This window comes from Podarcis bocagei (assembly GCF_964188305.1).
Source record: "Podarcis bocagei genome assembly, chromosome: 13".
Classification (NCBI taxonomy): Eukaryota; Metazoa; Chordata; class Lepidosauria; order Squamata; family Lacertidae; genus Podarcis; species Podarcis bocagei.
In genome coordinates, this window is record NC_138138.1 from 23,931,376 (window position 1) to 23,958,135 (window position 26,760).

Sequence of the window (26,760 nt, forward strand, 5' to 3'; positions counted from 1 at the left end):
ACTTGGTACAAAGTATGTAGCAGCTGAAAATACTGAGGTGATGGTGCTGGCAGCCACAACAATGCCTCCTTAATCAAGCGTCTTCACTTTCTTGAAGAACTGGGACAAGCCATAATCTTATTAAACCCAAGATTTTTATCACAATGCCCCAGTTCTCACGTAGCACTAAGCCAAACCATGGCTAAGCATGAATTAACAAGCTGCATAATATGATAGAGGAAGATGTTTTAAAGCAAAAAAGTTATAATGGCCTGGTTACACATAAGACCAAGCCAAATGATGGTTCCATATGCATGAGTACACAAAATGAAAACTAAAGGCATTTTACTCTTCCCCAGGCCCAGCTGCTGCTGAACAAGCCCAGGTTTGCACATATCTCCCCAAAGAAACCATGAGCAGTAAGGCAAGAACAAACCTTGGCTTCTACACAGCTTGCGGTTTGTTTAGAGTGAGATAAACTATGAGCCCATGTTCGCATATAACACTAAGTCAAACCATGGCTTTGCTTTGGGTAATGTGACAGCAGCAAAACCAGGGGAGGAGCAAAGCAGCTGTGAAATTTTCATTCAGTGTACCCAACACATTTGGATATTCATACTTAGCCATTTTTTAGCTCAGTATTATGCACAAACCAAGTCATTATCTCTTTTTTACTTGAATACATTTTCCTTTCTAATATGCTGCGGATTTTAGACATCATCCAAAATGTAGAAGGGAGAGATTACTTTAAAGTCACTATGTCAAAACAATCTGGAAACACTTGCTGTACAACTAATTATTTGTAACAACTCATTATTTGATCAATATTGCATCTGGAGACTGAACATACAGAAGCTACATGCAAATTCCCTCTTACCTTCATCTCCCTCCGGTGCATAAGAAGCTGTAATGATGTCGATGTCAGCACAATTCATCACAATCTGATTAGTCGCCTGCTTCACCTGTAAAATACACATTCAACTTTATAACTTAATGTTTCATTTAACATTGAGTACGGTAACATAAAAAAAAAAGTTTGGCAAGCTGTTGAAGTGAACTTTTAAAGCTGCTTCAATGCAAATAAAACCCAAGACCACTATTCTTCCATTCACACCTACAGCATTTTCACAGGAGTGATTGTTTACAACATAGTGAACAATCATTATATTTATAACTTTATAGTGAGTATTACAATCTCACAGTGAGCAACTTGCTCAATACAGAATATTCCCTCTGGATAAGTAGTTTACCATACCTAAAGGAGAGCAAGGATTGCACAGTGGCTGGAAAGTCAACTGGAATCTGCAGCCTAAGCTACCCCACAACACTGTATCAGCTAGGGTTGGGAAAAGTCCAAAATTGTGGTCACACAAGTTCCTAGAAGTTTTAAACTGATACTCAGAAATCCAAAATAATTTTTCAGCTCTCTACATGCTGGTGCCTCTACAGAAAAAGCTGATTTTCAGGAAACTGGTTGTTTATTTTAACCCTAAAATACTATTCAAGTTTTGCATGCACCGCAGTTATTGTTATTATTTATTAAATTTCTATACCACCCTTCATCCAAGAATTATAGGGTGGTTTACAATATAAAAATACAAAAATGCATACCAAAGTAACAAACAAGAACAATACCACCACAGTATTATTATTAAAAAGCCACGAATCCCCAAATGATACAAATCTGTTCAAATCTCAATAGTGAATTCAGAAGACTATCATTCCCATCAACACCCATGCCCCCCCATACGGTTCCATAGTTACTATGCATTGAGAACCAACTGGAATTAACTGACAGATCCAACACATGAAGGCCCCAACAACCAATGCTTGTCAGGCAAGTTAAATTTTCAGTCTATCCAACAAGACTCCTTTAGCAAACTAGGTCCACTTAAATATCAAGCCAATATTGTAGCATGTCAATAAAGAGAAACAGCTAATCCATATTTGACCCAAAGGGAATGGTGCCACATTTAACTTTAAAGATATACCTTTAACACCCTACACCAGAGGTGGCTTCCCATCAGATCCAGCCAGCATGGGCAATGGTCAGAGCAATGGGAGTTAGGAATCCAACATCTTGAGTGCCAAATGTTAGCCACCCCGTCCTACACACTCCAGAACATATAATACATGAACAACCAATATGTGGCCCTGAACAACATGAGAGGCTGTTTTTGAATGTACCCTCATTGTCATTTAAATGTGATATGTTAATATTCTTGCACACACACAACAGTGCCTTTCAAGAGTGTGTGAAGCACCAGAAAACATTTACAGAAACCAAGTTAATGGTTACATATAATTGTTCAGCCCCATGAAGATCCAGAAACAAGGCATCAACAAATTATGCACACAGGCAGTAGTTTATAGAAATGCGAGCTTGTGAAAATGGACTCATGCTAGCAGGAGTCAAATTGATTTCAATAAGGCTTCACTTACATGATACGCTCAGGATTAAATCTTGTTTGAGAGCAACAAAAGCAAGTATCCAAATGCAGTTCAACATACGACATTTTATATTGCAGGCAAATAGAAAATGCAGACATTAAATGCTTTGCAGGGAAGCAGATACATTAAGGAAAGAGCTATGCAATGGTGATTAATATTTGAAAGCCTCTTACAGAACTGGAAAATTTGTTTTCTGGAAAGCAGCTAGTACAAACATGAATACTGACATGTGAACTATTTTTTTCAAAAAAAATCAAGTAATTAGAACAGAAACTATGGATTGTATCCAACTAAGTTTTACTCAGACCAGACCCACTGAAATTTATGGATCTGGGTTAGCCATGCCCATTCATTTCAGTTATACTCAGAATATAACTAATGTTGGGTACAACCCTGTATGTTCATCAAAAACATTCACTTCCAGTTTTCCTGCAACAACACCTCAAACAGTGAATAATTACTGGAAGTACTAATGGCATTCTTTATTACATCTATTAACAGGGGCAGCCTGTCCAATTTCACCAGCTGAGGTGTAATAGGAAGGTGCTGCCCTGACCATGCACTGCCTGCCTCCCCCCTTGCCACCTCCACCAAAGCCTTGCTGACCAGGGTTGTGCAGCTGCAGCTTCCAAGGTTCTGGCAAGATTGCCCAATGCATCCAGAGGCATCTGTGAAATGTTGCAGGCTCTCATGAGATCTCATCAGAACCCACTGCAACCACTTCTTGCTTCTCCAGCGGGAAAGGTGCACCCATGGATGTGCCCCTTGGATTCTACTGCCTGAGGTGCCTGCCTCATAGACAGGCCAGCCCTGACTATTAAGGAAACATGTGATAGCTTGAACAACTGTAGGGAATATCAGTTTTCTACAAAAAGAAATGCAAGTTTTAGAAAAAATGCTGATAAATGAGATCAAAACAAAGTTTTCCCATTAACACAGTGCATGCACAATACAGAATCCCCATGCACCGGTGAAAACATTTTTTCATAAAATGGGAAGTCTGTGTTCCTTATTATAGAACCTCATGTTGATATTTTCAGCAGCAGTAGTCAGCTGTGGTCAAGTGGATTGAATGTGGAGTCTGTATGTTATTCAATAGAAAGTAGTCAATGTGGTGCCCTCCAGAGGTTCTTTACAACTCCTGTCTTCCTTGCAATTGACCGTCCTGACTGGGGTTGATGAACATCTGGAGGGCACGACACATAGCACAACTGCCACAGCGCTAAAAAATACTCTCCCAATGTCACTCCCTGAATTTAGCCATGTAGATAGGACTAGAGCAACTATAACAGAGCACCCCAAATTCCTATCCCATGGCACTAGTCCAAGAGGATACCACAGTTGATGGTATCATAATTCACAGAGGTTGTGAAGCAGAAGCAAGGTTGCACTTCCCATGTACTGCTCCTATAATCTGAATAACTTTAACAGAGCAATGGGGAACCTGCGGCCCTCCAGATGTTGTTGGGGCCCCACCCAGCTTGGCCAATGGTCAAAGATGATGGCAGCTATAATCCAGCTATTTTTGGAGGGCCACAAGTTCTGCATCCTTGCTTTTAATAGTTAGCCTTTCATTATATTTTATATTACACCATCTTTTATTATAATATGTTCTATTAACATTTTAGGTATATTTTAGAGATAGACAGACTTTTATATACCAGCAATCTATGTGTGGATAATTGGTGTGTTGAACTTTAAAACACACAATAACTTTAGCCTAGGATATATCCTTCTTTATATTCTCTCTTATGCACTATGCTCTTCAAAAGAGGATCTGTTCCCTTATTCATTAAAGTATGGATGAGGACAAAGTTCTAAGAGAAGAAGTAGCATGTAGAGGCCAGGAGAGTGAGCAGTGAGATGAGCAGCTAATCCCTCAATCAGAATTCACCACTGCTTACAACTTTATAGTCCATGCCAGACAGCTAGCCCTCCCAATATCTTGGACTGTGACCAAGTTATTTATTCTCCAAAATACATGAAATCAAACCAATTTCCACCCAACAACAGAAAGAGCTTTGTAAGATCACATCTGTGAACAAATGAAAGCAGCTACAGTAATTATAAGGCCTTATCTAGGCAACCACATTTTCCCACTGATTTGCATCCAATGTGGATTATAGTATCCAAGCAGTAAATCTGCTAATAGAAAACAAAGCAACAGCTTCCTCTGCTCAAGACTCCTGTTCTATGCAGGAAAAGAATGCAATTCAGCATTCAGATGACAGTTTGACAATCTTTGTCAAAGTCAATTCCTATGCAAAAGTTGTTCTTAAACTTGTATAACCACTTGGCTGAGTTTAACTAATTACAGCGTTGCTGACATCAGGAATTTCAGAGGTTGGAGGGCCAAATCTGCCTAGATCTAGAAATAATGGACCAACAGGCTAGACACGAATGCCAGGAATTCCAAGATATCCTGCCTGAAATATTGCTACCTACAAAAGGCAGTTCGTGAGTATTCAAAGATCTACTTTAGGTATGCCCAAGTACCTTTGCATATCTAGTAATATTTTTTTTTCTCTTTGAATAGCAAAGCACCCTATACTATAACACAAACAACTTCTAAAAATCCCCAGATTATCAAAAATCATTTGTTATGTGGCATAAGAAGCTACAGCTCAAGGAAACCGTCAAACATCCTTTTTAAGTGTGTGGAACTAGTTGTGTGGATCTTTGGATCCCAGCCATTGCCCTAGTTACTGTAATTTTCAGAACCTCTGGTGAAAACGTATTACTGTGTTAAAATTTTTGACCTTCAACTATTGCCCAACCAGTGTACAAATATATTGCGCACACACAGTCGAAGATATTCAGCATCTTAAACAGACTGAACTGAAACACAAAATTAACACCTAATCAGCATGATCTACAAACCTGGCAGATACTGAACAAGCAAGCTATAAAAAGCAGCAGGCAGGTTAAAGTTTACTAAGTACATCAGCATGTCCTTCAGCTAAATCAGAAGACCAATGAGACACTACAAATGAAGAGATTTAAAAGGTCCCTTCCTTTGTCTGACCTTTAAGGTAGAAGATGCCATTCACAATCTGACATTTCCCTGACAGCTTATATGCATAGCAGAAACCTACCCTATTATAGTTTGGAGGGCATTATTTTACAGTGGCTCACAAAGTTAAAGTCAGCTTCCAACGTAAGGGAAGGCACCCTTAATACCTGGTACCCTTATTCTCATAGAATATGTCACACCATAAAAATGCTTTGGCTCTAATACAGGCTTGCAATACAGTTTCAAGGTCAAAGGTGAAATTAGTTTTCTGGCCCAGTATTGTGGGGAACAGCTCTCCAAAGACTCAGTAAGGCTGGGAAAGACCTCTGCCTATGTTTTGAACTGGACATTCAGAACTAGCCATGAAGTTACATATCTCCTCCTTCCCTCCCTGAATCACCCCCACATTTATTTAAAACTACTAAATGTTTATCCATACAAAAAGATTTTACACTGTTTCAAAAATTTGTTCAAGGCAAGGACCTCCACAAACTCCCTGTGGGAGGAATTCTGCAAATTAATAAAAAAGTATCCATGATCCTTTGATGTCTAAACCCCATACAGAGCAGGCAGCACAGCAAGGTGTTCTCAACTGAGCACTGAGAAGGATATGAGGTTATAAACACTTTGGGGTTTTAAGTTTATGGCTTAGTTTACTATCTGAATCATTGCTTAACAGTGGTAAACAAGCGCTTACCATTGATGCATCATTCCCTCAAGTCCCTCCAAAGGGACATTTTTTCTTCCCATCTGATGTTGCAGGAAAAGCTAGCAGCATCTCCTTTCTGCTGCATCTCCCAAATGCCCAGTGGGAAAGAAATCATTTCTCCTTTCTGCCACCAAGGTTTTTTTGTGCATGAAAGTAGAGGTGGTCATTGGCAGAAACAGCGCTTTCACAGAAAGTACAGGAGTGCTCACCAATGGGAAAAGCCAGTGTAAGAGTTTATGGAACCCAGCCTCTGTACTGTGCCTCAAGAGTTGTTTTTTTTAATTTCAAAGATAAGAGTATTTTAGTTTCCAGGATAAAAAGAAGAGACACCTTATGAAAGAATGGAGCCCTGGATGGACCCCTGGATGGTTAAGTCCAGTCAAAGGTGACTATGGGATTGCAGTGCTCAAGTCGCTTTCAGGCTGAGGGAGCCAGCACTTGTCCACTGACAGCTTTCCAGGTCATGTGGCCAGCATGACTAAACTGCTTCTGGTGCAATAGAACACCATGATGGAAGCCAGAGTGCACGGAAATGCTGTTTACCTTCCCATCACAGCAGTGCCTATTTATCTACTTGAACTGGCATGCTTTCGAACTGCTAGGTTGGCAGGAGCTGGGACAGAGCAGCAGGTGCTCACTCCATCACAGGGATTCAAACCACCGACCTTCCAACTGGCAAGCCCAAGAGGCTCAGTGGTTTAGACCACAGTGCCACCCACGTCCCTCCAGGTAAGTATATCCAGTACCGTAGCCATAATAAATTGCCTTATCAACAAAGAATTGTGCTTTCATGGTTCTTCAACAAAAAATGAAAATGTTGCACAACAATTGTAATGGGTCACTAGACAGGGAAGTATTTTTGTGGCTACCAATAAACTTAGTGATTGTGTTAATAAACTTAGTGATTGTGTTAACATACTATGTGCCAGTTTATTACACTTAAACACATCATAGCATTGGGTTTTCCTTCCCAATATGCCAAGTTGTTTTTCTACCAAGTAGAAAAACAAAGCAGTGCCAAAATGAAAGGCTGAAAATAAAGTGTAAGTCATTTACCAGCCTTTGAAATAATGTGACTTGCTACAGCATCAATAATAATCAAATATCTTATCAGATGATCAAAGTTTCCTGTTCTCTAGAGCTGGTATGAACAAGAGAGCTGCCAAAGCAAAGGGTTCAATTAAAAAGCTTATATGCTTGGCCACTTAGTGTCCTAAAATGAGGTTAGAAGCACCGTTTAGCATATCTCATTGGAAACTGAAGTGCATTAAGTTGTCACCAATGGAAACTCTCTGCAACAGCTGAACTCCTATTACAAGTCTCTTTCACTGATAAGTGTGTTGACCTTCTGCTAATCTGGTGCTTAAATTGGTGGGTTAACATTATGGTTTTCAGTTGTTCTATGATTGTTCACTGACCTTGTGAAATAGTAGAGGAAATTACACTTTCAAGACACAGCTGAAAATGTTTCCTTCAATGTTTGGCTAACTCCAAGTTACTCAGGTGGCAACATTTTATTACTTTTTTATTATTAACCTTTGTATCCCATGCTCTATGCAAGGAGTTTAGGGCAACATGCACAGGGATTTATCCTGACAGCCTTGTGAGATAGTGACTGGCCTAAGGTCATGCAATGTGCTTCATGGCTCAGTGGAGGATTTGAAGCCAGGTCTCTCTAGTCAAAGTCCACTACCCCCACTGTTCACTATACCACACTGGCTCCCTTTAACCTTCAAGTGAGAAAGTATTTTGTCCCAGGACTTAGCATGAACCTGTGCAGTCACAAAGCAATACTGGCTTTCTCCCAAATTACTTCTGGTTTCAGGTCCTGTAGATTTGGACATATCACAATCATCATTCACAAGACACTCAACATTATTAAGTTAGGTTTGTTTTTCATTTCTACACACATTGAAAAATACAAAATCGAGAGATATTCTAAGTTATTTTCAGATCATTCTGACCTCCCTTCTAATAGGAGGTTGATTCAAATTAGACACACTGACCACAACAGAAATATATTACTCCCATTTTCCTCCTGGGGATTTGTTCAAAATCACCAAGCAAGTGCAGGGTCAATCTGTAACTTGAATCAAGGCCCCAAGACATACTGTAGGCACTGGGCCACCTTATAAGCTGCTAGCATATACCTAAGCACATATTCTGACCCTTCTTATACAACTGAAGGCTTTCAAGATAAATTTTAACTTAAGACAACTGTCAGGAATGCTTCAGAAAGTAACTTAAGTGTGTTAAGCACACACATTCGGATTCCTGAACATTATCTCAAGATACTTTAAAACAGCAATTTCAGAAATTCCCCAGAATTTCCCCAAACTATGAAATGGAACTTGCTAAGTTTAAGCTAAATCATGTACATTAGTTCTCCACAAACTGCCCATTTCAGAAACATTAGCTTTTATAACCACTGGAAACATGTTCAATTCTATGCTAGGGCTCAAACAGGGAAAATGTTATTGTCTCTTATTTTAAGTGTGTTATCATCAGCCACAAACTACAGCACATTTTGAAATGATTTTTACAAGTGTCAAAAGCCAGTCACAGGGTGCTAGCATAATTGACCAAGGAACCTTTGCAGCAAGGTGGAGGGGAAATAATTAATACGCCTTGTTCAATCTTGGCTACTTTCCATCCTAATTTAACACCCAACATTTGCAAGTGTCACCACACTTATTGAACACATTTGCTTGAGAAATCATGTTTTTATTTAACTGAACTGGTGGTTCGTTTATAGCCTCATTCTCTTCCCTTCCTCCCACCCAACCCCCATCAACAGACATACCACAGTCCACAGTTAACTTGGAAACATGCACACCATTCTCTGCTGGAGTTGTTTTCAAAATCAGAATCATTTTAACAACTTGCATTCCATTTCCCTGCACGTTGTCTCCATGGTATTTACACAACTGGTCACCTTTCAGTGTTTCCTGCTCTGCTTATGTAGCCAAATACGCTCGCTCAACACTTCAAAGTGAAATTTGCTCCTGCTGAGACACAAAGCCAGTTATGGACAAAACAAATTTTCTCCATCCCAGTCAGTTGGGGCTCTTTCTGGACACTACTGCCTTCTGAAAAATGGAGTTTAACTTGTCTTTTAATATCTATAGTGTCTTGAAAATACTTCCCCTTATAAATAATTCAGTTGGTTTGCATGTACCCTTAAAGGCTGAAACAACTAGTTTGTATTGCAAACTAGCTCACTTGAATGCTCTTGCAGATATGCTCTTGCTGAATGAAAGGAATCTATCAAACCTTTTTTAAAACACCAAGAACAACACCACCTATGATTTCTAGACATGGCTTCAATGTCATGGCTGAACTATCTGGTCGGGACTTAGAATTGAAGCACTCTGAACAAAACTAAATATTGTGGGGTATTTTAGTGCTAGCCTGAACCAGGAAAAGTCCCAGGCTCCTGGTGATCCATCTGCCTGAATTAATGCTGAAATCTATATTCATATGAAATATACATTTTCTCAGTATTGATTATAGCCTGTTTGAAACTTTCCAATTTTAAATGTCAGTCTAAAGACCAGCTAGTAGAAACTAAGTGCAAATAAACATTACAGGACATAGGTTTGTATTTTAGCAAAGTTTTGGAGACTGCCGTATTAGCTAAAGGAAATAGAAGCAATTAAAAAAATCTACATTTCCTTCCTATCTGTAGTGCAATCTTAATCATGTCTACTCAGAAGTCAGGCCTATTCAACTCAATTGGGCCTGGTCCCAGATAAGTAAGGATAGGATTGCAGTCTTAATAACTTTTATTCACCAACAGTATTCTTCAAGGTTCTCACCAGTCCCAGAAATTCTCTCCAGTTTATATCATGCCATCCTCCCCAAATCTAAAATACGCCAGAAATAGAACTAGTTTAGCATACAGTACTCCTCTTGACCGAATTATGCCCCAGGAGACTTAACCAGCCTTACTCATGAAGGATTCATTATTAATGACAGGGTTTTAGAACTCTATGACAAAGAGCTGTGTTACAAAGAACTGAGGCTCTTCCTGGTATCTTAAACTGTACCTTATTCATTTGAATGATCCCAGATTAGAAAAGAGCCCAGAGAAATCTAGCAAACTGCATTTCTCACACACCTGTTTTCAAGGAAATCTGTCCTCTGTGTTAAAAGAAACCTGATGTCATGATTGTGTATTGCACAGACATTTTCTCAGATAGGTAGCTGAAATAAGCAGGCCTATCAATCTCCATCCCGTCTGCATTTTAACATTGTGCAGAAACTTTACCCAAGAATCATTCCACTGTTCTGCTGACTGAAATCAACAATCCCAAATCTAAGAAAAAACAGCAGTGTTACTACAATACTGAGGAAAAAGTAAAAAATACTGACTACAAAAACTATCAGCAACACAAAACACACATTTCTTTAGGCTTTGTTAGGAGTCTTGCCCTATGGGAATGTAAGGCAATGGATAAAGATCACTAATATGATTCCTTAGTTCTAGTTACAGGTAGGTAGCCGTGTTGGTCTGCCATAGTTGAAAAATTTTTTTCCTTCCAGTAGCACCTTAGAGACCAACTGTTTCAGTGTATCTGAAGAAGTGTGCATGCACACAAAAGCTCATATCAAGAACAAACTTAGTTGGTCTCTAAGGTGCTACTGGAAGGATTTTTTTTTTTTTTTTTTTTTTGGTTAGGATTCCTTAGGAGAGACACAGGGAAAGAAAGAGCATCACAAGAATGTGTACCAAGACATAAGGAAACAATTCCACTTGCATCTCTTTCCTAAGCTCTACTCACTTCCACACCTAATAGGCGGACTATCACATAACTTGAGACTGCAGATACAAACAATCTACTGAAAGATACATACTCCATTCCACTACCTTTCACATCACACAAAAGCCCTACTGCTGAGCAAGGCACTCCTTCATCTGCTCATATTATTCCCTATTAAGGAAGCCATGAAAAGCATGAACCAACAGTCCCCCATCTCTTACCCTGAGTCCAAGAGGAATGTCCTGCACATATAATTCTCAAGATGACACTCATTGGCAAAAGTCTCCCAAGCTCAACACTCTTTTAAAAAAAACCTTTCCAAAGAAAGTTCCTGCCCTTAATTCTAAGAGAAGACATGCCAAACTCATAGTTTGCTCCTTTATAATTCTGATCCAAAAAAATTGAATATTGCCCATCTGAGGTCATTTTGCTACAATTTTTACACTGCTTACTTGAATCTCCTTGCATAGTCAAAGATACACCATATGTCATGAATCCAAGAAGAACCTCAATCACAAATTCCTCAAGTAATTGTTCCCATCCTAACTAAGAAACCTTCTCCAAACCTACAGGACCAGAGATAAAAAACTGCTAACATCAGGATTCCCCAACCTATTCAATCTTACAAGAATGTATCCACCCCTTATGAATTAGACTTCCTCATTAAAACCAGAAAATCTTCTCAACTTCTTGAAGAAGCCAAGAGGCCACCTCCCATCCTAGAGAACATGTCCTTCATTCCAGGAAACACACTTATTTTAGGCAAGTTTCACCCAATTTGGAAGTGTACTTCCCAGCAGCACACTCAAAGAACAGATCTCCCTCTTTCACCAAAGGCAGGCATACCTTCTCACCCAGGTAAGTCTTAACTCCCCCCTCCCTAAAACAACAACAACAACACAACGCGCACACAATACAAAATCTCAGAAGAGCAGTAACCACTAACCTCCTCGGGAGGCTGCCCCCCCAGAAACATGATCCAGAATCAGCCAAACAGGTACCACTGCCCCCCCAAATACTCCACCCACCCCTACACTTCATAGAAACCCTTCTCCCCTTTTTACTCGTGCACCTTCTTCCCATCCCTGCTGCCCAAGCCCCAAACCCGACGCTTACCCCAATTCTATCCATCACGGAGCTATTCGCCCGCATTCCTCCTCTTGGGGCCAACTCCCCACCTTCTTCCCCGGGCGCACCTACCCTACCCCACACACCGGGGCCTTCCAAGCCACAGTCACCATCGCCCGCCCCGAACCCTACACGCACTCCTTTCCCCACCCCAAGCCCACACGTTCACCCTCAGATCTTTACATACATACACGCGCGCGCGCCCTCCCCTCGCCTCGCCCACTTCCAGCCCCGCGTTTACCTCCACGGCGGCCTCGAGTTTCCCTTCGAAGGTGAAGTCGATAAGGTCAGGCTTGAGGCAGAGCCCGTAATTGATGGGGCGCACCTCGCCCGGGAGCCGCTCGAAGGGCCGCTTCTCCGGCATCGCGGCGGCGGCGGCAGCGAGACGGCAAGAGAAGGTGGCTGAGGAGAACGACGAGGCGGCGGCAGCGGAGGTTGCTGCTGCTGCTGCTACTGAGGCGAAGGGGGAGGCCCAGCGCGCGCGCGCACTGAGGGGGAGGCGGCGACCCCCCAGTGACAGAAGGCGGAGACCGAAGCCAGGAGGCGGAGGAGGATGGGGAGGAGCAGGCCGCACCTGGCCCAACCGAGAGAGAGAAGGGGCGAGGGCCTCCCGCGAGCGAGCCAAGTTGACCTGCTGTGGGTCGTCGTGCTGCTGTCGCTGCTGCTGCTGCCTCCGCCGCCACCCTCCTCCTCCCTCCTTAGACGGCCGTGGATAGGACTGCCTCCACTGCGCGTGCGCGCTCCAACTTTCTCTCCTCCCCTTGGCCTCGCGCGCCTGTGCCCCCTCCCGGCCGAGGAGGGGAGCGGGGAGGCGGAGGGCGCTCGCGACGTGACGCACGCGCCGGAGCGCCTGCGCGCTGGTGGTAGTGAAGGGCGGCGGCGGCGGCAACCGCGAGGCGCCTGAAATGAAGAGAGCTAGGAGACGTCCACCACGGGCCATTGGGATCCGCCCGCGCCTTTTCCTCCCTGTTGTTACCCGAGCTTGGCTTTTTTCTTTCTTTCTTTCTACGGCGGATGAGGGGGAGGGGACTCGCGTGACGGACAAGTCTCATGGTAGAGACGTCAACTAGTAAACCGAAGCAAAGGTGGGGAGCGGGAGAGAGAGGGGGCGGGGAGGGCATGGTCGCTGCTCGCGCACGCGCATTGCGATAGAGAAGACGCTCCTTTTCGGAGGGAGGGAGGGAGCGGCGGTTTGTCGCGAGTGCATCCTCGCCTTCCGCCGCCGAGGCTAGAGGAAGAAATGCGGCACGCGCGGGTCACGTGGTGCCTCCGCTCTTCTCCTCCCAGCTGTCTCCCGAGAGCTTAGCGCGGCGGCCGCCGCCCCTCCAGCCGTCAATTCTCTGCAGAAATGAAGAACGGTAACGAAAAAAGACACCCCAAAAACAACGTTTTTGCAAAAAAAAAAAAAAAAAGCCTACACGCGCCTGTACAAATAAGCATCAGGAAAAAGCATAATTAAGGAAAACCTTTGGCTTGTTGGGTTTATAGTTTTTTTTAGTTATGACAGCATAATTAGGTATTAAAGCAGACTTTGGTTTTTTTATCCCAGATCTCTCATACGTATTTTGCGTGGGCGCAGTTTTATGTTTGGAAGAGCCGGATGAGTATTTTATGCTGAGTTAGGTGAACTATTGAAACCTGTCTCTGCGTTGGATTGCAGCGTCAACACCTTACTGATTTCAGTGGGAGACTCGCAGCATAGTCCTATTTTGTCTGGCGTGGCTAATCCTTGGCCTGGGAGCGTAATACAGCTCCCAAGCAAAAAATTCTGCCCCCCCCAAAAAAACCCCAAATGATTTTGTCAGCAACAAAACAAGGGAGGATTACAGCAGACACAGTGCTCGGAATGGGATCTGGGAAGTTTGAACCTCTCAACCCAGCCCACCACCCAGATGAGCAGGGAGGGACAATTTGCATCCCTATAAGTCATATGTACATCCTGTGTGTGTGCACAAGAGTGTAAGAGCATAAGAAAACACATGCTGGATCAGGCCCAAGGCCCATTGAGCCAGCACCCTGTTCTCACAGCGCCAACCAGATGCCTGTGGTAAACCTTATAGCAGGACTGGAGTACAATAGCACTCTTCCCTTCTGTGGTTTCTAGCGCCTGAGATTCAAATGCATTACTGCCTTCAGCTATGGAGGCAGAACATAGCCATCATGGCTAATAGCTATGGAAAATATTATCTATGAATTTGTCAAGTCCTCTTTTACAGCCATCCAAGTGGTGGTTATCATTGTCCTGTGTAGGAGTGAGTTATTGTAGCTCTGTGAGGTGTAAAATACAGTTCTCATGATTCTGTAGGGAAAGCTATGGGTTTTCCCAGTAGTGATGTATGGAAGTGAGAGCTGGACCATGACCATAAAGAAGGGTGATCGCCGAAGAATTGATGCTTTTGAATTATGGTGCTGGAGTCCCATGGACTGCAAGAGGATCAAACCTATCCATTCTTAAGGAAATCAGCCCTGAGTGCTCACTGGAAGGACAGATCCTGAAGTTGAGGCTCCAATACTTTGGCCACCTCATGAGAAGAGAAGACTCCCTGGAAAAGACCCTGATGGGAAAGATTGAGGGCACAAGGAGAAGGCGATCACAGAGGACGAGATGGTTGGACAGTGTTCTTTTTTCTTTTTAAATAAATATTTATAGTTGGACAGTGTTCTTGAAGCTACGAACATGAGTTTGACCAAGCTGCTGGAGGCAGTGGAAGACAGAAGTGCCTGGTGTGCTCTGGTCCATGGGGTCACGAAGAGTTGGACACGACTAAACAACAACAAAATGGGCTTTAAATGTATGGATTGCATGCAGCCAATAAATGAAGCCCTGAGCTCAATGGGGCTTACTCTACTGAGTAAATGGAGATATCATATTGCAGCCTTAAGTATTAATTCATTGAACATTAAACCTGGCTTAATATGAATCTAGGTTACCCAAAGAGCCTCTCCCCTGCCTTTTCTTGAAACCTGCAGAAGTCAATTCCATTTCCATTCCACTTTTAAATGTTTACCATTTCCCTCTGAATGAACAGAATAATCTGGAAACCTGTAATTGAACCAGGAACACTTGCATATCTCCCTTCTGGTTATAACCAGTAATCTAATTAAAATCTCAAATGCCAGCAAAATAAAAAGTAGTGATCATGTCCTCTCTGGGATATCATACTATCTCCTTTATCGGGGTTGGGGAAAGGCAAGGGGTTTTTATCTAGGGAACAGGAAGGGAATTGGGTGGTTTAAGTTCCTGTTATCTCTGAAAACTGTGTTTTTCAGAAGGTTTAATTTCAGTTCAAAGTGCTATCTCGCTGTTTTAAATATAAGTTAGCACAGAGCATGAAAGACACAGAAAGAATACTAATTTAGCACAAGTCCTGAGGCAACGCAACAAGAATTTGGGGCAGGCGGGTGAGAACAAAGATTCTGAAGTGTAATTCAAAGACAGCTGATAAAAATGGGTGTAGTAATATGAACCAGCTCCTCATGAGATAAATGGGTGTTTCTCTTTTCTAGGGAAATGCAGTAGATTATCTGCAGCTCATATATATGAGTATTCAGTAGGCCTCAACCTTTCCACAGATTCAAACTACTGAATCCTGCTTGGCAGGCCCGCAGCTCAACTCTGATTGGCTCGTAGTCTAGGACTGCCATATTTCAAAAAGTAAAGACCAGGACATCCTGAGCTTTCCCCCCACAAAAACATGATTTTTCAATTGACAGCTCCCATCAGCCCCAGTCAGCATTGCCAATAGCCAGGGATGATGGGAGTTGAAAGTTTAGGGTGGCCATGTGTCTTACTTTACAGAGGACCGTTCTCTGTTTGAAGTCTCTGCCTAGCCCAAGTCCTGCTGAAAGTTAGGGAAGAGTTGCCTATCAACAGTGAACAGCACCAGGCAAGCAGACGTGTACCTACTCAGTCACTTTGTCTCAGTCTTCCCTATGATGGCGAGATGTACTGTATTTCTATTTGAATTACAGTAATTATTTCTCAATTTGCATTTATTTCTTGATTTGCATTTTATACAAAACTGTGTCCTCATTTTCTGGTGATTTATTTCCTCTTTGGGGCAATGCTAAGTGATGGTTCATTGTTCGTTATAGTAGCCCTCTGCAGAGAGCCCCTGCCATCTATCATCCTAAAGAGAGAAAAACAGACTTACAAATATGATAATCCAGTGGATCTGGGTTGCATTTGGGATTAAAGATATGTCCTGGATCTGAGAAAGACAAAGATTTAGAAGATCCGCTATTGACTCCAGTGGACCCAGGTCCATGAGGGCAACTGGACTTTGCCGTACCAAGTAAAGTGCCCAGTAATTTATTTTTAAGTTTCCCCCAAAATCTCAAAGCCACACTCTTTTCTGTTCTACACATCCTTCCGTACTCAACTTCAGTGTAGAGACGGTGTCCTGGATACTTTTCTATCAATTAGCTTTCTGTACAACTCAGCCAATCTCAATCCGAAAGGCTTGCTTTTGTTGCCAGGAGCTACCACCCCTCTGCCTCCATGCAGAATATTTTTCTATAATTTACCTAGCTGTGCAGTTTCCCCCCTCCCTCCTATGGTCATCAGGAGAAGTGCTTAAACCAAGTGAAGAGAATCAAGTTTACCAGGGAGTCATGTGTTAGAAAACTGAACAAGATCCTCAGTTTCAGCTTGCCTCAATAAATGAAAAATCTATGTTCCTTGCTTGAAACTACTTCATCTCCAGTTGTGTTCTGCCATAATGACTGCCAGTAAGGAAATATTTTGCTTCTTGAAAGTAGACTTATGAGAAGCAAATATTGATGCTTATTGCCTTGTAGTACAACAGCTACAACTGTAGAGGGTTTGACATTGGAAATCACTTCTGTGGATGGTCGTATGATACCCAATATGTAAAACAAATTTTCTGCAGCATCCCTCAAAGAAGCAACAACTCCACTTCATCTCCAATTACCTAGCTGCATCTCAAAGCGCGTTTGGAAATCTGAGCAATGAAGAGAAGTCCAAAATATATTAAGAAATGTTAGTTGAAGTAAACAGGTTTGCCCTTGCGTCTCATTAATTCTGGGGCCCATTATACAGGGATGCGGGTAGCACTGTGGTCTAAACCAATGAGCCTCTTGGGCTTGCCGATCAAAAGGTCAGCAGTTCGAATCCCCGTGACGGGATGAGCTCCCATTGCTCTGTCCCAGCTCCTGCCAGCCTAACAGTTTGAAAGCATGCCAGTGCAAGTAGATAAATAGGTACTGCTGTGGTGGGAAGGTAAACTGTGTTTCCGTGTGCTCTGGCACTCGTCACGGTCCTCCGTGTGCCAGTAGCAGTTATCTTTCCACAAGGGCCAACATTGATGCCGAAATCCAGCATCACCTGAGCTCTGCCAGTGTGGCTTTCTCCCAATTGAAGTGCAGAGTGTTTGACGACTGGGACATTCACAGGGAAACCAACATGCTTGTTTACAAAACTATTGTACTCCCAACCTCCAAATATTCCATCAACAGTGTCTCCGAAAAATTTTACACATGACTTGGGAAAACAGGCAAACGAATATCAGTGTACTGAAAGAAGCAAAGGTCACCAGTGTTGAAGCAATGATTCTTCAACATCAACTTCGTTGGACTGGTCATGTTTTGCGGATGCCTGATGATCATCTTCCAAAGCAACTACTCTATTCCAAACTTAAAAATGGAAAGTGTAATGCTGGTGGTCAACAAAAGAGGTTTAAAGACTGTCTCAAGGCAAATCTAAAAAAATGTAGTATAAACACCGACAACTGGGAAACTGGCCTGCGAGCGAGGAATGACTTCAGGTTGCTCAGGGGTTGGATAGCTCCATACCCTCCAACTTTTCTGTAATGAGAATAGGGACATCCTAAGGAATAGTGGGACAATTTAGAAACCCGGGTGGCTTCTCTAAATCAGGCACGTCCCTGGAAAATAGGGGCACTGTAGGATCTGTAACTGGTCTACTAATTTGGTAGACTCAGGAGCCCACCATAAATCTCTTCAAGTACCTCGGGCTAGGTGTGAATAATCTGAAAGGGAATTGTGAACCTCTCAGGCAGTTCAGAAGAAGTTCTGTAACTTTTGAGGCCTATCTTAGGCTTCTGTTATAATGCAGTAATAGTTCCCCAAGAAAATAGTTAATTTGTTCCTTGTCTGAGTGTAACATCGGCTTCTATTTTTGTCAGTGTGAAATCGGGCCTGGAACCATTCTAGTCTCTTGACTGGATTTCCTTAACGCTACAATGATTACTATCTGTTTACGCTAGAGCCAGTTGCTTCTGGTTGGTTGTTTTTCCTTGCCATTTTGGTAGAATAGCCATGATTCCATTTATCATGTGGCTGACTGGTGATGAAAAGTTTCTATTTTAGGTTGACATTACAGCTGCAGAGACACCTTATTAAATACAAGCAGAGCTTCCATGTTGACAGATGCCGACTAGCCGTGGCTAAGGGTGCCGACTAGCCATGGCTTACAGCAGAAAGGAAACAATAATCTAGTAGCGTATGGTCTAGAATAGCAATGATCCAGTGACAGCAGTGGCCCCTTTCTAAACCTAGGTAAGACACTTCGGTACTAGGCGTTGATAAAACTGAAATGCTTGTTTCTTTGCAAAGGAAGAAGATAGGGAGAGAGCCAGAACAGATGGAGGCCACACAACTTCCTCTCCCAGTGGAGAAGCAAATGTGACAGCAAGGACCCCTTCTGAAATAAAGTATGGCACTTTTCAGTTTAGTAAGGTGCTGTTTGTAAAACTGCAATGCTTAAGTATCTGCAGTATCTTTGCAATGGTGAAAGGGCATAAAACAAGAACAATTTGGCCACACCCCTGTGACCTAGCAACCACCTCAGGTCCAGTGGAAATTACTAGGGTTACCAGACATCCCCAGTTCCCGGGGACGGTCCCCAGATTTGCAAATCTGTCCCCGGACAAATTCCATCCCCGGAATGTCCCCAGATGTGCAAATCTGTTCCTGGGAAACGTGGCAGCGGCAGCCTCAGCAGCCCGGAGCCAGCCTGGTAGTGCAGCTGGCTCTGGCTGGCTTCAGAAGCTGCTCGCTGCCCGCTGCTGTGGCGCCCACCATTTTTCCTCGCTGGAAGTCCCCATATGATGTGTCTTGTGCACAACACATCATATGGGGACTTTCAGATAGGAAAAATGTCAGGCACCACAGCAGCGGGCAGCGAGCAGCTCCTGAAGCCAGCCAGAGCCAGCTGCACTACCAGGCTGGCTACGGGCTGCTGAGGCTGCCGCTGCCACTGCCAAAGGGGAACTGGGGACGTCCGGTGGTACAGATCTCCTGCCCCCTTCCTCCTTTGTTTTGACTGATGGGGGGAGGCTCGGGAGTCGTGGGTGGCCGGCCGTTGCCCAGTTTTTTAAAAAACTCTGCGGGTTTATGTTTCACAGGGTGCGAAAGAAGGGCTTTGCACATTTATACAATATGCATGTGTGCTTGGGCCCAGGGTCTTTTGCCTCACCATCCCCACTACTGACTCCCTGTTGCTACTCAGCTTCAAAAAAAAAAAAAAAAAAAAAAGTGTCCCCGGATTCATTGAAAAAAATCTGGTAACCATAAATTCACCACTATTGCTTGTTTGGTTCCCTGAAATGCACTTTACACTACATACAGAAGAAAGGGAAGGGTTTTGTTTTGTTTTGTTTTGTTTTGTTTTGTTTTGTTTTGTAATAATAATAATTATTATTATTTATACCCCGCCCATTTGGCTGAGTTTCCCCAGCCACTCTGGGCGGCTCCCAATCAAGTGTTAAAAACAGTATAGCATTAAATATTAAAAACTTCCCTGAACAGGGCTGCCTTCAGATGTCTTTTAAAGATAGGATAGCTGCTTATTTCCTTCACATCTGAAGGGAGGGCGTTCCACAGGGTAGGCGCCACTACCGAGAAGGCCCTCTGTCGTTCCCTGTAACCTCACTTCACTGTTTTGTTTTGTCTTTGTAAAATAGATTAATTACGTCCTTGTATTATTTCTATGCAGGGGCGCCGACTTATAAAAAATATTGGGGGAGCCCGCGAAAGCTCATGAATAATAAATAAGCTCATGAATATGCAGATAAAGTGGCGCCGCCTCCTCGTGAGCGAATAGGGGAGAGTGTGCTGTGCCTATTAATCAGCTCCGAAGGAAATTGGGTGGAGCTTTTGCTTGGGAGGGAGGGCAGGAGGCATGCAGCCCACCCCTGTGCATTTTGGGCTGGGGGAGGGGCGGCGGTGGCGCTCTGCTGGAGAGGCGCCCGAGATTATTGGGGGGGCAGAGCCCCCCCCAAACGAATTTTTGAGGGGGCTCAGGCCCCCTCAGGCCCCATGGAGTCGGCGCCTATGTTTCTATGAGAAGGGATAAATAAAAATGTCTTTACAGACCCCTCAAGTGTCCCTATTTTCCAGGGGCAGATGCAGATTTACAGAAGCAGTCCCAGTTTCTGATTTGATCCCGGAATGTCCCGCTTTTCCTTAGGACGTCACTATTTTCATCGCAGAACTGTTGAAGGGTATGGTAGGACGTCCCTATTTTCATCGGAGAAATGTTGGGGGGGTATGGAGTTGTGCCACCCCCGAGCCAACCTTTAGAAGACATCTGAAGGCATAGGTATGGGGAAGTTTTTTAATGCTTAATTATGGTTTTATATTTGTTGGAAGCTGCCCAGAGCGGGGGGGGGGGGGCGGCAACCTAGTCAAGATGGGCGGAGGATAAATAATAAAAACATTTTTATTATTAAGGAATAGGATAAGCCTATTTTTATCAGATAAATGTTGTAGAGTGTGTTGTTAATACATACATAGTACAACATTCTGTTGAAATGTTCTGCATTCTTGGGGGGGGGTGGAGCTGAAAAGGGCTGGTAGTTGAAGTTCCTGAAGAGAGTTGTTAGCACCTTGGGGGAGGGGAGTCAATTGCATGTTACTGCATAGGTCAAATTTGCTTAGAGAGGCATATTTTCACCTTCCATTAAAAAATAGCCTCCGTGCATATTCTGGCCACAGTCTGTGAGCAAGTTATAGGCCTCCTGTGTTGGAAGGCGTAAGCTTTGGTTTGGCACAGTGCAAGCACATTTGGAATAGATGGATCTATTCCTGGAATAGGTTGGCTTCTTGTTCTGCCTCAATCAAGGGATGTTTGTTTGTTTCAAATGGCTTATTCAGATCTCAAGTGTCTGTCCGTTTAAAGACCGTAGCCTGAGAAGAGCAAGGGATCCGTCGTGCTGCCTGAGCTTTGCATTGCACTGCAGAAAACTGAGTTGTTGTGAACTTCAAAAACTCTAAGAATGAGGCTGTTCCTGCCATGTTCTGCCAAGTCACTTGCATCTGTCACATTGGGAATGTTAGCAGTGGAAAAATAAATTTCAGATTTATAAATATAAAATTCAGGACCAGAATAGAACTGGGAAGGAAGGGTGGTAGTCAATGAAGTTTTATTTACAGTAAACTCATTAAACATGGCTCAGGTAGGTCCATTCATTTCAATAGGTAAGTTGAATACCACCCAAAATTTTGCATAAAATGCAAAATCTGACAGCAGTTCAGAATTCATATTTTGAATCTTTAAAAGTGTCACTTTCAGACATTTGGCAGCACTCATAAAGCACACTCACATGGGAATTTGGCCCACTGAACACAGAAGCACTTTTCCCCAAGTAAACATAGATAGGATTGCATTGCCTGGCTGCTATTCTATATTGTACATTGTTACCTGAGAGTTTGTTCCATTGAACCAAATTGGAATGGCTTGTGAGAAGACATGTGTTGAATTCACTGTGAGGCGAATACAGTACTTCAAAATTAATCAGCTTAAAGAGATGCGGTTTGGCTTATGGTTTAACTTAGTGTGACATGTGAACTTGGTCAGTGTTTTAATACCTTGGTTATATCATCCTTTACTGCATTCTCCAAATCTCATAGTATTCATAATTGCAAATGATGGGGAGGGCAGAGGGAGCTCTGCAGCAGGGGTAGAATTCAGGTTGGAAGGAAATAAATAAATTCTATAGCACGTTCAAGTATTCAAAGCACTTCATATGCATTATCTAGGAGTAATTCTTCCAACAACCCTGTAAGGTGTGTCATTATTATTCAACCATCTTGCAGATGAGGAGGGAGAGGGTGGCAGAGGAGAGATTCAGAAAGCGCAAGCACATTTAAAACAAATCACTCCTCCCCAAGAATCCTGGAAACTGTAGTTTGTTAAGGGTGCTAGGAAATGCAGCTCTGTGTGGGTTAAACTACAGTTCCCATGATTATTGGGGGGGGGGAGCTGTGTGGTTCAAATGTCTGGTGTTTACATAACCTTCCTGATTCTAAATTCAAGGTGCTGCCTCGCACCAGCTTGTTTTGATCTGTCTCCTAATTAATTTCAGCTTTGCAAGCCTTTGCCTTCGTTCCCATCACCTAGACCACAATGGAAGTGTTGTTGTTTTTCTGGTGGTTTGCACCTTGGAATGACATCCATATGGTGCAAAATTCATATGCCATGCACCCTGAGAAATTGAATGTAATCAGGGGTCAGGCCAGAGTTGGGCAACGGCTGTGCACTGAATCATCCCAAGGAAATGTCGTTAGGTGCGTGCAACTCCCCATGCTCAATATCCTGCCAGTAGTTGCATAAACTGAGGCCCCAGAGGAAGGTGTGGCTGAAATACGTTTGGGAGCAAGAAAAGTCTTGTGAGCACTCGAGTTGGGGAGCAGCTCATTGAGCAGCCTGGGAAACGTATATTTGCTGCAAACGGAAACAAGGTCCTAAAGTAAGAACTGCAGAACATGCCCAGGCAAAAGGTCTCCACTCCAAAACTCACACGAAGAGAGACGCACAAAATTTCAGAGCTGCATGCGGCCAGTGTTTGTTGAGACTTGAAGAAACCATGTTTGTTTCTTTGATTCTGAAGCCTACACTTTGCTCCGCGCTGCCAAAGGACTGTTCTTTTGGCTTTGTGCCTCTCTGCATATTTCCATCTTTCCTATCTTTCGCAAGCCACTATTGAGGAAACACAGGTTGAAGAGAGAGAGATGGTGGGTAGTCCTTAACTTCCCGATAGATGCCAAGGTTGGTTTCAAACAGCAGCTACCTGACACAGAACTCTAATCTTCAGAACCTCAACTTTTATTTTTTATTTTTTTAATTTTTAAAGAGCAAGATAATAAACCTTAACACTGTGAAGATACAACGGGGGAAAAGAGAGCAATGCATTGGTACACGCCATCCCAATCTCAATGGGTGGTACGAGATTCCAAGGGTTGCAAGTGTGTTTACTTGGTCTGTGTTCCCTTTTCTGGACAAGAAGACACAACAGAGACTGCAGTGTCTTTATGAGATATGGTTTTATTTACACATATATACAACCTGCACCTAGATGCAGGGATTGCAGAGCATTCACTTCCTATAAGGGTCTGACTTACCTCTTAAGGGCAGCACTGGATTCTAAGGACAGCAAAAAGCCACCTTCTGTGTCTCTTACTTCCAGGCTGCTATCCCCAGTTCTGCCCCTCCCTTTCCTTCTCGCTGCTAACAGACTCCAAGGCCCTCTCCCAGCCTGCCATTCAAACTTGAAACCCTCAACTTGGTCTTTGCCTCTGCCCACTAGCACCCAGCAAAGAAGGGGCCCCATGCCTTCTTGCCCAGCAGTCTTGCCCTCTGATGGTGTCTTTGATGGGCCAACACTGACCTTTGTTGCTGCTAATGGCCCATCCAGATGGCTCTGAAGAGCTGGATTGGCTCTTTAGCATAACTAAATGCCGTGTTTGGCAAAGTTTAATCAAAACTTGATTATTTCAAGCTTTTACTGAATCCAAGAATTATGGGGGGGTCTGCCCCCGCCAATTCATAACAGTATTGTAAAAATACATTTTAAAAAAATATAAGCAAGCTTTCAATTTATCTGCTGCGTGATAAGTTTTGTTTCAATATGGGCTCTTTTTCAGTGTTAGTTTCTCCTTCTTATCTCATACAGTGGTACCTCGGGTTACAGACACTTCAGGTTACAGACGCTTCAGGTTACAGACTCCGCTAACCCAGAAATAGTATCTCGGATTAAGAACTTTGCTTCAGGATGAGAACAGAAATTGGGCAGTGGCGGTAGCGCAGCGGCAGCAGGAGACCCCATTAGCTAAAGTGGTACCTCAGGTTAAGAACAGTTTCAGGTTAAGAATGGACCTCTAGAACGAATTAAGTTATTAACCCGAGGTACCACTGTATAGGCATTTTATTGATTTTTAACATGTTATAAAGTTTCACTTTATGTTTAATGGATTTGTTTGTATCTCTTGCATCATATTATTGTTTGTTTTGCTTGACATATTGCCATAGCGGAGAACCTGTGGCCTTCCAGATGTTGTAAGTCTCCAATCCCCATCATCCCTGGCTAGCCTGGCAATGATCAGGGAAAGATGGGAGTTGTAGTATTGCAGGTCACCCACATCTTGCTCCAGGGTGAACTTACACATCTGGCAATACACATTTCACTGGTTTCAGTGCCTAGTTCTTGGCCAGTTCCAGTTCAAGCAACCTGTACACTCTCTTGTGCTTGAAGGCCAGAAATATACATATTGTTGTCTGCAGCAAAAATGTTTTGCTCATGGTAACTGTGGTTTATTCAGTGGCAAAGCTCAAATCAAGTTTTTGCCAAATTGGCAGCCAGATATGGCACTCCTAGGTTCCAAGTTGCATGCTTTACTTCCTTCGTTTTAGGTGAACGTTTGCATGAATGAGTGATGCTGAGATGCTCTGTTGCCTGTGCCCTAAATAAAACTTGGAGCTCGGCCTGCCTCTTCAAAATGCTTGCACAGAAGTGTAGTTTGTCTTTGTTCCTGCCCAGCAATACCACAAATCTGCGGGGGATAGTACTGAAGTTAGTCGCATCATATGTAGAATCCTGCTCCAAGCCGCCTTCTCTCATACTTCCTCCTCCCACCCCCCACTGTTCATCAGCTGTGAAAAATGTCTCTGTCGCAAGACTTGTGAACGCCATAAATCCCCAGCTGGGATTTGAAGTCCAGCGGGCAAGTCAACCCTGCCCTCGGTAGCAGCAGAAAAGCAGTTCTGTTCCAACAGCTACAAAAACCTACTGGAAGGTCTCCAGCTCTGTCCTCGGCAATTGAGAGAGTCAAAGTGTGAAACCGCTGGGTGCTCTGCAACTTGGAGCCAAAGAAACAGGATCTCTTTTGCTGGAGTCAGCAAAAGCAGGTGCCAGGTGGCATACCCACTAAACAAGAGGTGCCCGGGATGGTATGCTTTTGTAGGACATGACGCAGATAACACTTGAGTCACACCACGCCTGTCCTTGCCTCAGACTCAATCTTCTAGTCCCCAGTTATTTTTGGTTCTAGTTTCCAAACATTCTTAGCTGGGGAATGGGGTAGGGTAAATACAAGAGCAGAATCAATTTAATTTAATGATTGCTATTCCTGGGCAATTACCTAATTCAGCACCACAAACCCACAGTGAAATTAAATAATAGATCCACCTGTTGACTGTTCAGGGAATTGCCACAAAATGCAGTGGTACCTCGGGTTAAGTACTTAATTCGTTCCAGAGGTCCGTTCTTAACCTGAAACTGTTCTTAACCTGAAGCACCACTTGAGCTAATGGGGCCTCCTGCTGCCGCTGTGCCGCCGGAGCACGATTTTTGTTCTCATCCTGAAGCAAAGTTCTTAACCCGAGGTAATATTTCTGGGTTAGCGGAGTCTGTAACCTGAAGCGTATGTAACCTGAGGCACCACTGTATTCTTCAGTAGTGTCCAGTTAATTCCAGTCCATTTTAAAGAAAGCCACACACGAGCCTGCTGGTTAATATATTAATGACACTGAAGAAACGGTCTTCTAGAGAAGATGTTGTTGTTGTTGTTGTTGTTGCTGCTGCTGCTGCTGCTGCTTTTTTTCTTTTCTTTTTTCTTTTTGCAGAACAATTTCCTACTGCAAATACTCACCGTGATAATAGCCAATTTTAAAAGTCATAAAACAATAATGGAACCACAAGGTTAAATGTTTTAAATAGCCTGTAGCAAGTTAATTCAGAATTATGGTTTCACAGAGCTTCCTTCTCAGTCCTTGATAAATGTTCCAAGCCTGCCCAAACAGCCTGGTCCTTACTTGCCTGTGAAAAGAGCAAAGAGAGTTGCCAAACAGTTCTTCTTGAATGGGAAGTGCAGCAACAAAAGCATAACCACATAGTTTGAGGGTGCTCCTGGCTCCAGCATTATCATTTGAAGCCTAGGTGGCCTGTATTGCTGAAGCTCCAGTTCCAGCTACAGCAGTTGTGTACCTCTTCCTGGAAAGAGAGGGCTTGGCAACGGTGACCTATGTTTTGGTAACCTCCACACTGGACTATTGCAATAGGTGTGGGAGGCTTAAACAAAAATGACAGTATTGGGGGGAGGAGTTAATTGAAGGAGCTATTATGTCAGCTCATATTCTATTTTTATGTCAGCTCACATTTGTAGTCTGATGTGGCACAGCCCAGACACAGATTTACCACCTGAGTAAGAAGTGGGCCTTGGAGAGGCATCTGAAGAATCCCTGTGTAACATCCCCCATCCATCCCTGTGCTGACCTCTGCTTCCAAACAACATACTTCCTTGTTGAGTCAGATGAAACTGAGGGGGAAATTGCTTCTGGTTCTGAGCAGCTGCTGGATTGCTTTGAGAATGTAAGAAGAGCCAACCAGAGCAGGATGATGGCCTGTCTTGGCCGCTATCCTGTTCTCACAGTGGCCAACCTGTGAGGGAAACCCAAA

At 43.3% G+C, this 26,760-nt stretch overlaps 1 protein-coding gene and 2 long non-coding RNA genes across 4 annotated transcripts in view; 1 reads left to right on the top strand and 2 right to left on the bottom strand.

The window, feature by feature from the left end:
• Nucleotides 1–13,121, bottom strand: part of NPEPPS (aminopeptidase puromycin sensitive) — a 70,596-nt gene extending 57,475 nt beyond the window's left edge. The window contains exons 1-2 of one of the 2 annotated variants that reach the window (XM_081166155.1): nucleotides 12,285–13,121; nucleotides 857–941 (exon numbers count right to left, since the gene is read on the bottom strand). In XM_081166155.1, the coding sequence (XP_081022281.1) occupies nucleotides 857–941; nucleotides 12,285–12,983 (784 nt within the window). In that variant the 5' untranslated portion in view covers nucleotides 12,984–13,121. The remainder of the gene's footprint in view (nucleotides 1–856; nucleotides 942–12,284) is intronic. The other variant, XM_081166154.1, reaches the window with a different exon arrangement.
• A 1,574-nt stretch (nucleotides 13,122–14,695) lies between these two features.
• LOC308571440 lies at nucleotides 14,696–24,803 on the top strand. The gene is made up of 3 exons (XR_014001435.1): nucleotides 14,696–16,338; nucleotides 18,641–18,738; nucleotides 22,393–24,803. It is a non-coding gene; the product is annotated as an uncharacterized lncRNA (long non-coding RNA).
• On the bottom strand, nucleotides 23,883–26,448 carry LOC308571417. The gene is made up of 2 exons (XR_014001406.1): nucleotides 25,955–26,448; nucleotides 23,883–24,856 (listed from the first exon to the last, which is right to left on the bottom strand). It is a non-coding gene; the product is annotated as an uncharacterized lncRNA (long non-coding RNA).
• Nucleotides 26,449–26,760: the final 312 nt, after the last annotated feature.